Source organism: Drosophila arizonae, chromosome 2 (genome assembly GCF_054131065.1).
Source record: "Drosophila arizonae isolate 15081-1271.41 chromosome 2, UAZ_ARI_1.0, whole genome shotgun sequence".
NCBI lineage: Eukaryota > Metazoa > Arthropoda > Insecta > Diptera > Drosophilidae > Drosophila > Drosophila arizonae.
Window position 1 is genome coordinate 25,543,921 of NC_142922.1, and position 14,994 is coordinate 25,558,914.

General features: G+C 37.9%; 1 protein-coding gene across 16 annotated transcripts in view; it reads left to right on the forward strand.

Annotated features, from left to right (window-relative positions):
• Positions 1–14,994, forward strand: part of scrib (scribble planar cell polarity protein) — a 73,205-nt gene that overhangs the window by 15,312 nt on the left and 42,899 nt on the right. For 14 of the 16 annotated variants that reach the window (XR_016268592.1, XM_089462300.1, XM_089462298.1 and 11 more), the window contains exons 4-10: positions 6,889–7,471; positions 7,543–7,961; positions 8,493–8,567; positions 11,939–12,153; positions 12,732–13,031; positions 13,112–13,191; positions 13,259–13,521. Coding sequence is in view for 15 of the 16 variants with exons in the window: in XM_089462300.1 (XP_089318426.1) it covers positions 6,889–7,471; positions 7,543–7,961; positions 8,493–8,567; positions 11,939–12,153; positions 12,732–13,031; positions 13,112–13,191; positions 13,259–13,521 (1,935 nt within the window). In the remaining variant the exon portion in view is untranslated. The remainder of the gene's footprint in view (positions 1–6,888; positions 7,472–7,542; positions 7,962–8,492; positions 8,568–11,938; positions 12,154–12,731; positions 13,032–13,111; positions 13,192–13,258; positions 13,522–14,994) is intronic. The other 2 variants (XM_089462301.1, XM_089462311.1) reach the window with 1 other exon arrangement.

A 14,994-nucleotide genomic window follows, 5' to 3' on the forward strand; every position in this document is an offset into this window, starting at 1 on the left:
TTGTGTTAACTATATTCGCGCCGTGGGAACAACTTTACAGACGATTTCAATTGAACAACTTTAGAAAATTCATCGAAGAATGCATCTAACATAAAGTCCAATTAAATGCCATTCATGTACTAAGTCAGCGTCGAAGTTCTCGACGATGCCGCACGAGAAGTCAACAAAATCTGTGTCATCTTTTACTCTTTGCCGCTGCACTGAAGGCGTCAACTGGGTCAAAGTTAAGCTGTGCGCCTAGTGGTGCATTCAAAGTCTTCGCGGCGTCTCATTCAAGTGGGATTTGCCAGATTCTTGTTGTTCTTTTTCGCTGACAGCAGACAGAACTTGTTAAAGTTGCTGTTGCCCGGCGCTGAGGGCAAGTCAGAGGCAAGCACTAAGCTGCAGAAGACCCTTCACGACAGATCAAAAGGCCCTGACAGCAATATAACTGAGAGATCTTTAATAAGCCACAATTGAAGAAATAGAGCCAAGTAGTTGATTGACTCAGCCTAGGCCACACTTTGTTATTGCCAATGACTGGGTAAAATCTTTCTATAGTCAATTCACTGTTGGTCATAGTTCACAAAAAAAAAAGAGTAGGAAATAGCAGAAGAAGATAAAGTGTTCGCATATGGCCCAGCTAAGCTGTGTGAGAAAATCAAAAATTGCTTAATTAATGGCATTAAACAAAAACTATATCAAGAAGAAATCAGAAAATTGAAAAATCATTTCTTCACACATTGTACTTGGCCATAATAAATATGTACAGACGGGCATATTTGAAATGCCTGGCAGCTATTGACGTCACTGGGCGAACGCAATTAAAAACTAATCGGTAGACGAGCAATATTTTTGTGTGCGGGAAACAAATCAAAAGTTAAAAGTACGACATGAACTGCCTGCAAACATCGAAGCATGTTGCGAATATTGCAAAAATGTGTCGGAAAAAACCTAAACCAAACAAATTTTTGGAATATTAGTAAACTCGACTTGCCAAATACTCTTCAATTTAATAGCGAAGCATGATAATCACTGAAAAACATTGCGAATCTAATATATAATAATATATACAATATATATGGTAATATATGTATCTCTCTTTATAAATTATCTATCTAGTAAGAGGCGTTAAAACGTAGTTAATCACAGCTGACTAGGCAGTAATTAGTCTTCCCAGAAAAATTCAACTTTATGGCAACTAACTTTAACTTTTACTGTGCGATTTGAAAATTAACTTCTTATGCTTACTTACCAGCATAAGTATCCAGAGATTCCTCTTGTGTGAAATGAATAGAAAGCTTCTCGGTAAATACATTTGCCCTTCGGGTTGTGGAGCAATAAAGAGGCGAACGCGCGGGATAGAGAAATGATTGGAAAACTGTTGCGGTTGGCTGGATGATTGCTTTTGCAGGAGAATGAGATAGAGGGAGAGCGAAAGAGGGAGTGGCAGAGGCAGAGGCAGAGGCAGAATATAGAAATTGAGTGAGTCGCGGCCTGTCTTGAGTTTGTTTGGCGCAGGTGTGCGTCGCGTATTTTACGGATTTGTATTAATTGAAAAGTATTTTAATTGATTGACAGATATGTAATATAAATTACGAATGCGTCTATCACTTAAGGCTTGACAAACGCTGCCCTTCAAACAATGCTTTGTTGTATAAAAGCAATAAGTCATTAAGTCAGTTGAATCCAGATTTAGAGCTGATGTAAAGCTATTGAATTTATATATGCTATTGGCGTGTTTAATATATTCTTATATGACATGAAATAAATAGAAATAAATCAAATGAAGAAATAATATTAAAAATAATAATAAATAAATAATATTAAAACTGAATAATAATAATAATTACTAAAATGAAATAATAATAATCAAACTAAGAATAAAATGAAAGTATACATTTATTTAATTATTGAAAAGAAATTCTCGACTCCTATCAGTAAAACCAAAAATTCGTGTGGCACTTCTCTACATTTGAAAATCCATATATACTCTCGTCCGTTTCACTTTTAGCTGCAATCGATGGTGCAATGCATTTAAACTAGATTCCCACTCACTCAGTTGTGGCTAATAACGTTAGTTGGCACACTCATGACTGATTTTAATCGACGAACAGATTTTTTATTTGCTGAGTAAAGCATGTCACTTAATTTCTCGAATAAATGAAGTTAGAATGTGAGCTGCACACTGCGCCAGGAATGTTGAATTTTAAACAAGATTAGCAACTACATTGCGAAGGGATTATTGTCATACTTGGAACTATGCATTTGCAGTAAATCAATTAATGAATTAGCGCTGCTAAATTAAATGTACATAAATAATAATTGATAGTAAGGTTTCCTTTATGCTGTTAAACCTCTTCAATGCTTTAAATAAAAGTCACGCAATTTAAGATATATAATAGCTATGCTAAATTAACTCACTTAAATAAACAATTTTAGTAATTAATTTGCTTTGTGTAAATCATATTTAATGCTCTAAACAAAAGGCAACAAATTTATGCTTTCTCAAAAGAATTATTTTCTTTCTTGAATTTATGCATTTGCAAGAATCGAATCTATGAATTAAATCTGCTAAATTCAATTTGCCTAAGAAACAATCAATATCGATAGTAATACATTTAATCCTAAATCGACTTTAATGCTTTAAACAAAAGGCAAACAAATCATAATTGCAAACTAAAGACAAGAAATGAGTTTGCCGGTAAACTGGTGAATTTCCTTAATATGTAGTTAAGTACACGGCTTTTGTGGATCATCTTAAGAGTATTTGAACTTTAGCTATTCATGCTAGTTAAGCATCTTAATTACGTTAATAGCACCTGTTGCACTTAGCTCTCTCTATGTTGTCGCAACGTAGCAACACAGTCTGCAATTAAAAGCCATTTACTTAATGCACCCCTCGAACGGCTTAGCCCGACTTGAGGGCGAGAAGGGCGCAGTCAGCCAGCTGCAACCGCAGCTGCTGCCAACTATTATGAGCCGGGCCATAAAGCATCTCGTACTGTTTTCTGTTTGTTTGCTGACGCTTAGGGATTTGCTGGATGTGCATGCGGATGCTGATCGGGATGGGGGGCGGTGGATGGCGATGAGGATGGGGATAATGGTGCCAACAAAACCTGACAGCAAGAAATGCATGCAAACGTTAACTGGGCTGTTGCCGTTGATCCTGATGCCGATGATACGGCCTAGAAAGAGGTCGACTTCATACACTCAATGAAGTAATGACGGCGTGTACCGTTAGGCTAGTCAAATACAGATTAGTGCTGCTAAACCTGGCTGGGAAATTGAAAAGCCTGTCGAAAGTTTTTTCATCTGCAGCCCATCATCTTAATTGAGTGCAATATGCAAGTCATATTGAAAAGTATGGCCTCGATATGTAGTAGGCTTGCCAGCCTCTGTTCCGTTCTGTTCGCTTCTGCCTGGGTGCCTATGGCCTATATAGTCTCCTTGCCTTGATAACTGACAAATCATTTCATTTTTCATAGCAAAAACAACGACGACAACACGCTTTTAAAATATTTGTTCGTTCAATGACATTGAAAAGAATTTGTGTATGCATGTGTATGCATGTGTATGCATGTGTGAGAGTGTGTGTATGCATGTGTGAGAGTGTGTGTGTGCGAGTGTGTCTGTGTGTGTGTGTGTCGTTTCTTTTCATCAACAATGTTGACGTCGTCACTGACGTTTCGCCTGGCCGAATTTTGGCAACGCCCAACTGTAGCCTCTTCGATCTCTTGTCTCTCGAGCGCCTCCCCCCATTTCATCGAAATTTATATGCTTTATAAATTCATGGGCTTGTCGGCCTTGTTCCTGGTCTCGGTCTCACTCTTTCTCTCTCTCTGTCTGCTATTTTAAGCTACATGCATTGTCTTTTCCTTGTGCTCTATAAAAATGATAAAGTATAAAATATTTTTAGCACGGCCCAGAACTCGTGTCGCATGTATGTGTGTGTGTGTGTGTGTGTGTGTGTGTGTGTGTGTGTGTGTGTGTGTGTGTGTTCGTTCCTCTTTTTGCCTCTTGGCCATTGCATAATTGCACAAATTGATTACATTTTGGCGGACTGTTCGCTCTGCACGGGTGCCGACTTAGCATTTCCTTTCATTTCCGTGCAACCAAATGAGTTTCCAAATGCCCAACTGTTTCACGACACTCCACTCTCACTCAGCAGCGGAAAGGTCAATGAAACGCCTGCTGCTGCTATACGACTGTCGCCCATCTAATGACCGCCGACTGTGCCGCACAGTTGAACACAATTTGGTTACAGCCCTGTGGCCAAATTGAAACGAGATAATATGCGCCAAAAAATAGAGCATCCGCGCCACATAAGAGGCGTTCCCATATGCTGTCAAGAGCCCAAATTGTTTGTTCTGTTTGTGTCTCTGTGTGTGTATGTGTGTGTGTGTTTGTGTGCTTATACAGCAGTCTCTAGCTGCGTCCACTTGTCTACGGCTGTTGAGATCTCTGTGGCCGCCCTCTTGATGATGGATCGATTGCTGTTTGATGTTGTTTGGTTTCGATGGGTTTCGAATGTTTGCTGCTGGATAATATACAGTTGTTCGCTGTTGCGCTGTTGCGCTGTTGCTATGCATCAGCCCCCTTCAAATCATTATACACAAACATTAGAATTGTCAGTGAAATCCATAAATACTGTTCATGAAAGGCTCTGTAATTTTCCAAAAATTATAAATTAACCATAGCAGCGTGAGTTGAATGATTTGATGAAAGTGATGGCTTGTCCCAAACATTTACAATTTATATGGTATTGTACATCTTTAAAGAGTTGCTTACAAATACGTCTATATTTTTAATCAAACTTAGACTGAGCTAACATTTAAGGTAGGGCTTATCAAATTTTTAATATGAGCTAAATTTATTGATGTGAAAATTCTCTCTACCTAGTAATTGGGTCTCAACATATCGTATTTATGAAGCAGACACAAATTTTCTGATTTGTATAATATATATTTTTTATCTGTTTATGTTTAATTTTTATTATTTATTTATTTTTAGTTTTTGTTATTTATTTGTTTTTAATTTTTATTATTTATTTATTTCATGACACAAAAATTGAAATGTATCAATCCAATTTCAAGAAATTTTGCCCAAATAAGAATTGAAATTTGTTATTCGAAATTTGTTTTTGCAATCCTCAATTAAGTCATATCGATCGTATACATTCCAAATGAATTATTTTCTTTTAATACTTACCCTAATTTTCTGACTTTTCTTAATCGAGCTTAGCAAAAGCATGTTTCACTAATTAGTGTTCATTTATTAACTATAAACAATATTTACAAAATAAATGTATAACTCAAGCTTTGCTCTTAATGTCATTCATAATAATTGCGACTATATTACACATATAAGCTGATTAATTAAACTCAATTGATTAATTAAACTCAACTGTTCAAAACTTTACTATGGTCTATTTCGGACAATTTATGTTAAACCAGCCATATTTTGTCTACATGTTTTATGTGGATTACACATTCAACAAATGTACAAATATTTGCAAATAAATGTATGTAGACTGATATTTTTAATTAAATTGCAGTTGGCAAACATTTTATCTGAAACATGCCACAGATATTTCACTGCAGCTGGCGAACTAAAGTGGAGAGTGAGGTCAGGTTGCAGTTGTAGTGAATGTGTAGCAAGTGCTTTCCATCGACGCTGAATGGAATGCACAGTTGCACAAATCCCATCATTGGAGCTCGAGCTGACACCTCCTTCATGGGCGCCGGGTAGACATGGCCGATGCCACTCGCTGCCACTCGACATGGTGGGGCAACAATAATGCCCATTGTTTCAGTGCAACTCGAACATGTCCTGCTCGAGAGTCGACAGTCCAGCTATTGCTGCTATTGTTTACTCTGTGGCGTTGAGGTTGTCGCCTTGCACAGGTCCCACGTGTGGTATTAGTTACATCATGTTATTATCCCCAGTCTGGAGCGCATATATAAATATATTGATGTGAATATAACTGAGAGTGGCCGTCAGTGTGTGTGAGTGTGTGTGCGCGCTCCTGTTGTTCTCTATTTAACTAGGTCAGCTTGAATGCCGCGTAGCAAAGGATTGTGTGCGCCCACCTGCCACACCTGCCACTGCGGTGACCTTTTGTGCGAGGCTCTTGTGGCCTTTCGTGGGTGTGTTTCGCGTAGACAAACAGCCGCAAAAACACACACACACACACGCACACTGACACGCACGTACCTATATAAAAACACTGATACATATACGTAGGCCTTATAGGCCCATATATATATATATATATATATATATATATATATATATATATATATATATCTATGTATGTGGTATATATATATATTTGTGTATAAAAACTTTGGCTTTTGCGTGCGCATTTCCGCTATGACAGTTGAAATTTTACTCAATCAACAAGTCTCGCTTGTCGTTTCATGCCTCGTCTCGCTTTATCGAACTGCTGTGCCGCAACAATAACAAAAGGGCTGAGCGAATAAGCCGATGCTAAGTGAATCGAATACAATCTGAATATACACCATGCAAACAATGCAGGCATATATATACACACACACACACATACCTATATGTAGAGCAAGTTGAGTGCAGTTACGTTTGCATCATTTTCACTAGATGTAATTTGCGCATATTCGTACTTATGGATTTTGTTTATATAGAGTATCTTCTAGTTGGGCCAACTCTCCTAGCCGATTCGCAACCTGTTGCTTTGGAGTGTTTTTGTTAAATATTTATAGAGATTTTATAAATAGTTCAATATGGACTTTAGGGACGTTGTTTAGCGCAATTCATGCGTAAGCAATCGCTCTGGCTCCACAATGGATGCTCACAAATCGATAATGTTTCTCAGTAAACGGTACACAATATGCAATACTGATATACATATATTTTCTTTTCATTTTGCAGATATACCCGACATTCCCGATGACATTAAGCATCTGCAGAGCCTGCAGGTGGCCGACTTCAGCTCGAATCCGATACCGAAACTGCCATCGGGCTTCTCGCAGCTGAAGAACTTGACCGTGCTGGGCCTAAACGATATGTCGCTGACAACACTGCCAGCCGACTTTGGCAGTTTAACGCAGCTCGAGTCACTGGAGCTGCGCGAGAACCTGCTCAAGCATTTACCCGAAACTATTAGCCAGCTGACGAAGCTGAAGCGCCTGGATCTGGGCGACAACGAAATCGAAGATTTGCCACCATATCTAGGCTATTTGCCGGGCCTGCAGGAGCTCTGGCTAGATCACAATCAGCTGCAGCGACTGCCGCCAGAGCTGGGGCTCTTGACCAAGCTAACATATCTAGATGTCTCTGAAAATCGGCTGGAGGAGCTGCCCAACGAAATCGGCGGCATGGTTAGCCTGACCGACCTGGACTTGGCACAGAATCTGCTCGAGACTCTGCCCGATGGCATTGCCAAACTGAGCCGTCTGACCATACTGAAATTGGACCAGAATCGCTTGCAGCGCCTAAACGACACACTCGGCAAGTAAGTGTAGCAGAAGCATCTGTTGTGGCCTCCAATTAAAAATTCAATTTCATATTTTTCTTTCTTTGTAGCTGCGTAAACATGCAGGAGCTGATATTGACAGAGAACTTTCTATCGGAGCTGCCCGCCTCGATTGGCAACATGACCAAGCTGAGCAATCTGAACGTGGATCGCAATGCGCTGGAGTATCTGCCCCTGGAGATTGGACAGTGCAGCAATCTGGGCGTGCTCAGTCTGCGCGACAACAAGCTGAAAAAGCTGCCGCCCGAGCTGGGCAACTGCACGGTGCTGCATGTGCTCGACGTGAGCGGCAACCAGTTGCTCTACTTGCCCTATTCGCTGGTCAATCTGCAGCTGAAGGCGGTCTGGCTGTCGGAGAATCAATCGCAGCCGCTGCTCACCTTTCAGCCGGACACGGATGCGGAGACGGGCGAGCAGGTGCTCTCCTGCTATCTGCTGCCCCAGCAGGAATACCAGCCCATCACACCAGGTAAGCTGTTTTAAACGGGCAACCGGTAAATGGTGCTCGAGATCGTGATTTCAGCTGCGTGCCCATTGTTTTAGTCATCCGCCAGCAATTTCAACATTGGCCAATAAATGTAGGGCGCTTATCTCTCTTAGCTGGCATACTTTGCACGGGTCGTCGTATCGTTGTGGTGCAATCTATGCTCGCGATAAGATAAGGGAACGAAACACTTGTTTGATTGTGCCTACTAAAGCAATGGGCAACGCTTTGGATATCCAGTTGTAAAAGCCTTTTTCAAAATTCGAAATTTTTTCCAATTAATTTTGTTCTTGTAACTAAAAACTTTGAACGTTATTTGGCCTTAAAAATGTTATCGTGCACCAAAGCAAATTATCGAAATAACTCAAATACCTCTATGTACCTATTTTTATCGATTATATTTATTCTTTTTATTTTATTTTTTTCGCTTTCTAAATTTTACTGCACCTTCACTCACATTTCTTAAACAAACACCCCAAAAACAACATTAAAAAAAATCATCTAAAAATACCAAAGATTATCCACCTCAAGCGCTTTATAGATCAAGCGAAAAGTTCGATTCGATGGATTTCTTCAGTTATCAACAGAAAGGTTTGCGTTGCCTGTAACTTTTCCAATAACAACCGCTATTCATATAAAACCCCAATATATATATATATATATATATATATATATAAATATGTTTAGTTGCTCTATAACAATAACTATATAGCAGAGTTGTGAATCATTTAAAGGCTCGTGTTAGCTGACTGTTTATTATTAATTCGTGCTTTGCTAATATTATTCCATAATGTTATTTCATAATCATAAACATAAGACTAGATAGCAAAATTATAAATTCTTTAATATTATTATTTTTTTTGGTTTTGTTTAAAAACAGCAAAAATTGCTATATAACAACAAATTGGTGCTAAAGCTAACAATTCAGAGACTACTGAACTAGAGCTCTTATAATAGAGATTTCGGAATGCCGCCTTACCTGAATGATTTGTATTAATTCATGTTTTGCTAATATTTCGAATATTTTTATTAATTAATGGGTTGGCAAAAAGAAGATAATCAAATTATAAGTACTTAATTCTTAAAGCACACATAATTATTTTATAACAAATGATAATTAAAGATAATCAAATTATAATTCCTTAACTCTTAAAGCTCACATAATTATTATATAACAAATGATTATCTGCTTTAGTTTGCTGCTAAAGTTGCTAGTTCAAAGCTTTAAAATAATATAGATTAATTATAATGCTGTGCATATGCAGAGGCTTAAATAACTAGAAACTGAAATTCGTGTAAATTTATCTTCGGTGCACAACTCTACTAAAATAGTAAGCGCATATAATCGTTGACTTAGCCATAACTTATGCATGCCCTTTCCTTATGCCTCTTACCTTGAAAAGCTCTAAGCCTTGGTTTTTGAGAAAGAATCCACAGAGGCCAGGTCTTGTGGGCATTGTGGTTGCTGTTAGAATTTGTTGCTTTGCTTAAAGCAAACCAGTTTAGTGCCATAAAATGACGTCATATAAATCAGATAAAAAGAAGTTGTGTGTGTGTGTGTGTGAATGTGGAAGTGGGGCCGGGTCTGGCGTGGCCAAGCCAAGAGTTTTGGAGCTGTGGAGCCGTGGAGCAGTATTAGTAATGTACACACCCAACCTATACACAGCATACACTTAAAAAAAAAAAAACGCACATTTGCTGTTTGATTTGATAATGCTATTATTTGCTGTTCAATTTCATTCATTTGACAGCCGGGCCGGGAAAATATTTGCCTTGTGCGTGTTTTCCATCAGAGATCCCATCGCATCGGCAATCAATCAACACTGTTTAGTTTATGCTACTGATTCGTGGTTCGATTCTGACTCAGATTCAGATTCACATAGACTTTCTGTTATTAAACAGTTAGCTGTCAGTGGCGGCACGCCAGATCAAAGCGATTCTTCCGCTGCACAGCCGTTTTCTTTGTTTCGATGGCTTGGGCTTGCTGCTCCCAGTGATGTCAACATTTCTGACGTCATGCTCTGCTCCCATTTGCTCCGAATGTGGAACAAGATCGACAGGCCATTCACGCGTAAATCGTATTAAAAAGGCAGCCGATGCTTAGCAATATTAATCGTTTTCTAAGAGAGCGCACGACTCTGGATATTCTCTGTGCCGTTGATTAATTGACTGTCTGATAGCTACAGTGAAGCATGGCCATTGAGGAGCGCAACTGATCGACGACAAAGGTTTTCTGCCTTCCATAAGCTTAACATAATTTTTAATAAATTTGCATTCAGGAAACTGAAGTTAAAGTCTATAGGTAAACATATTTGTTTATGTCATATGTCATCGGCTATAATTCATTGTTGTTCGTCTTGTTTCTCAATGCCTCACTGTGGCATTCATTCAACTTGTTGTTTTTGTGCTTTTCGTTTTATTGCGTAGTTTTTTTTCGTCTCCCAGCCCACCTCAATCGTAATATTTTGTAACTGTTTATAATCGAAAACAAGTTTTGAAGCAAACGCTAATAAGTGCTAAAAATAAATCGATAGGATCATCAATTTTTGTGCTCGTTCTTTATGCTTTATACTCCTTGAAAAAATAAGTTGAAAATAGTTTTGCTTCATGAAGTTGCCATTAAGTAAACTTTATTATTATTATTATTATTATTTTTTTCTTGATCTTATTTTGATAATCGAAAATGAAGCAAAAGTCGTTTTATTCAAACATGGCTTAGAGATTTTTGGGATTTTTTTTTTACAGTTATAGAGAGGATATTGCTCTATCTCCAGCTAGATTTCATTTGTTCAATAAGACTTACAAGCTGTCTACAGGGTATTCTTGCTGCCTAGCACTCCTCACACTTGTGACTCATGTAAATGCTTGAGAATGTTGAATTAAATGATTTTCGTGAGTGCATCGAGCATATTTCTATCCAATTAACACACTTGCGTGAAAAATGCCCAAGACCAGGGACCAGGCGGCGGCGCGGCGTCTCTTCAATAGAGTCGAGCCGAGTCGAGTGCACATATGTGGGTTAAGCTTTTTGGGGGTCTGTTGCGCCATGCTGCCATTGGCGGTTGGTGGTTGGTGGTTGGTGGTTGCGCCCGCGTCACTTAAGCGTTCAAATTATCCAATTAAAGCTGTGACGGTCAAGACACGACACGACACGCAGTCGTTAAACCGACGAGAGACAATAGGGAATGGAGCAGGCGCCCCTCGTCAGCATTTTTATTGTTGCTACAGGTCTGTTTTATTTACATAAATCTTCATATGAGCATAGCTGAAGACGGCCCGCCAAATCTACTCGAGCTATCAATGAGTAAAACAACGTCACACACACACAGACACATGTGCCCCACTGGGTGTTGGTCATTGTAAAAATTTGTGGTGCTCAGTAAAAATTGTAAGTTATGAGCTGACATTGGATGCAGCTACTTAAGCCAGGGCCAACTACTTCCGTCATAAACAACGATTTAAATTTGCGTATTGATCTGCGGCCACTCCCCACTCCCCTCACCCTGCTGCCAGCTGCCATCTTCCAGCTCAATGTATTGTAATTGGTGAGCGGGCTGCCCACATGTTGCAATTTTAATATTGTTTACGATGAGTGGAAATTTATGGCGCACATTCCCGCAAGCACTTGATGGATTAGAAGCGCACCTGAGGATGCGGGCGGGGTTCAATGTTTATGCCGCTGTCTAAAACAAATAAAAATATTTATACATATAAATACTTATATATATATGTAGGTACATAGTGAGATCGTTGTTGTAGTTGGTGTTTCGATTGCCGCTTTTATTGAACTTGGGTAGGAGAAGCCACAGGTCGTTAAGCGAGAACAGTGTAAATATTTAGAAATCATACCGAGAGCTCCTAGCTGTGTGCATGCGCATGCCGTTTCCTAATTCCATCAATTGGTTAAACAACAATTAAAGTCAAATTATTCATAAATATTCATTCTCAATTCTTTGCCACAGCACGCGACATGGAATCGGACTCGGAGCCGTACGAGGAGCGTGAGCCTTCGCGCACCATTGTCAAGTTCTCGGAGGAGGTGCCCCAGGAGAAGGATACGCCGTTTGTGCGCCAGAACACGCCGCATCCCAAGGATCTCAAGGCGAAGGCACAGAAACTCAAAGTGGAGCGCAGTCGGCACGAGGAGAACGCCAATTTGGTGACACTGCCAGAGGAGGTAAATGATACAAGAAGATCAAGTGAACTGGTTCAAGGGTCGAGTTTATGTGTCTACTTCAGATGCCCCTAATTGTTATAAAAGAAAAAAGACAATTTATACAATTGGGGTTCAGCTGAGGCAGCCTCGCCCTTGAATGAATTTCGAAACTTCTGACCTCGTTTTTATGGTAGTTTAAGAAATTGCAATTTATTGATATTTTATTCAAATTAATTTTCGTAAATAATACTTTGTTTTTATCTATTATTATTATTATTATTATTATTATTATTATTTTTATGGAAATTATTTCTGCTTTTTCTTTACTTTTATGATTTTTATTTACCCATACTAAAAGTATTATTAGTAATATTGCTTAAAGTCACTTGAGTATATTTAGCTAAGAAAATTTGTTGCCTTTAAGTTATTTTTAATTTTATTAGTTTAAGTTTTTTTATGCTTAAGTATGTTTATATTCCCTCTATACGTATTTTGCTTTATTCTGCTGCATTAAATTAAATTCAATACTTTATACTTCTACTTTATTGCTTCCTTTACATTTTGCTTACTTAAATCAATATTTAATTTATTCATAACAGAATGGCACCAAGTCAGTCGTGACAGAAACCCCCGTTGAGCCGCGCACTGTGGTCAATAATCAGCAACAGGTAGCCGTGACAGCAACCAATAACACAACTGCTGCGCAGCCGGTGCAGAAACCAGCTGCGGTGGTGGTGAATTCGAAACCCGCTGCGGTCGGCGTCATTTCACCAACACAAACGGTTACAATTGCAGCAGCGCCACCAACCACACAGGGCGACTCTGGCTCAGCGAAGGCCAGCGACATGACAGCAGCAACAGTTGCCGATGTCGCTGATGATGAAGATAAAGATGAATATGTAAGTAAATTTACAGTTTATTATTAATTAAATATATTTTTGATAATTATCATTTCTACTTATATTCACTATTCTTGCAGGAAACCGACCGTCGTGTGGGCTTTCAGGTGGAAGGCGAAGACGATGATTTCTACAAGCGGCCACCCAAGCTGCATAGACGGTAAGACTGATTAAGAAATGCATAGCGAAACACGTTGCCAATCCGTTTGCTTGTTTTCCCCTTCCAGCGATACGCCACATCATCTAAAGAACAAACGTGTGCAGCATTTGACCGATAAGCAGGCAAATGAAATTTTAGCCAATGCCTTGGCCTCCCAGGACCGCAATTCGCCAACGCCGCAGCACTCGCTGACCAATGTGCAGTCCCCCATCGAGGAGAATGCCGATGCTGAGCAATTCGAGCAAGAGCAGGAGCAACAGCAACACCAACAACAGCAACCATTCGATATATCGCTCTCCCCAATACCAGCTCCCAAGGCCGAAGCAGCAGGTAACTTATGTTCAAACAATATTTAAAAAAAGAAACAGCTCTTCACAGCTTTAACTACTCGAAGGGGCTCTCTTAAATACCCAGAAAGCAAGTGCAGGCTACGCCCCACAAATAATCAATAACCAATCGATACGCATGTCCAAGTCTTACAATATCTCAGCGTAGTTCCAATTTCGAGTACTTATTAGTTATGACTACTTTCACTTAGCTAAACAGGTCAAAGGGGGGTGCACAAAACTTTATCGAAAAATTGTGTGCATTGAAATTCATTTCTCATTTAACTATAATTATCATATTTATTATTTATGAACTATGAATATATAATATATATATTTGATTGCAATCGAAGAATATGGTTGAAATAGAAAACATATATTAAATTTATCAAATTGATTTCTTCTAGAAGTCTCATGTCTGTTTAGGTGCAAGAGAAAAAGTATTAGACAATAACATCAAGTGAAATCTACTTTCTACAATCTGCAATCTACAAAAAGAGCTTTTTATGTATAACCATGAAGAATTCAACTGTTTGTAGTTAGTTGATCTTATCTTTCTGCTTAACCATCAACAAGTCACTGGGGAAGCGAATTTCTTTTTCCTACTCTTTCTACTCTTGACTCATAAAACGATTGGCTTAATTAATTATTCAAATTGGGTTTATAATGTGATTATAGATTTAAAACCTTTACATTTGCGCAGAAAGGGGCTATAAAAAATCTATGATTCTCTTTAGTTTACAGAGATCATAAAAAATTTTCAATCAACGATATTTTTAGACAGTATAAAGTAAGCTAAAATTTTAAAAACTGTGTTTTGTTTATTTTTAATTTGCTTATTTTTATTATTATTATTATTATTATTATTATTATTTTTTTTAATTATTAAAATCTATTTTATTTATTTTTATTAATTTTTTACCAAATTTTATTTTATACAAATTTTGTAAACTAATATTTTACTATTATTATTTGTTTTTTGTTTTTTTGTTTTTTTGTTTTTTATTTTTATATTTTTAGTCTCTTCTCTATTATTTATTTCATTATTTTTATTTTTCTAAAATATTTATTCACATTAAATTATAAATTTCATATTTGAGTGGCCTAATAGAGCAAAACTATATTTCTTTTCTAATATGATAAATTAGTTTTATGATATTGAGTAGAGCTTCGAAAACTTATGTAAAAGAGTTCCTTCGCAACGTATTTCAAAAATTATATCCTTAAGAGAACTGTATAATGAACTAGATCAATTATCTATCTATCAAAGACAATAATAGTTTTTTCAGTATCATCAAGTATTTTAAAAGTAAACATTCGTTTATAATGCCAATGATATATTATATATTTATATTTTAAGAGTCTGTAAACATCCACATATATGTACATGAAATCGAATTTATTCGGATATTCGGACCTCTTACAACATCTTAGGTCAGTTCTGGCTGTATTCAAGCGCGTTAATTGCAATCAGTTC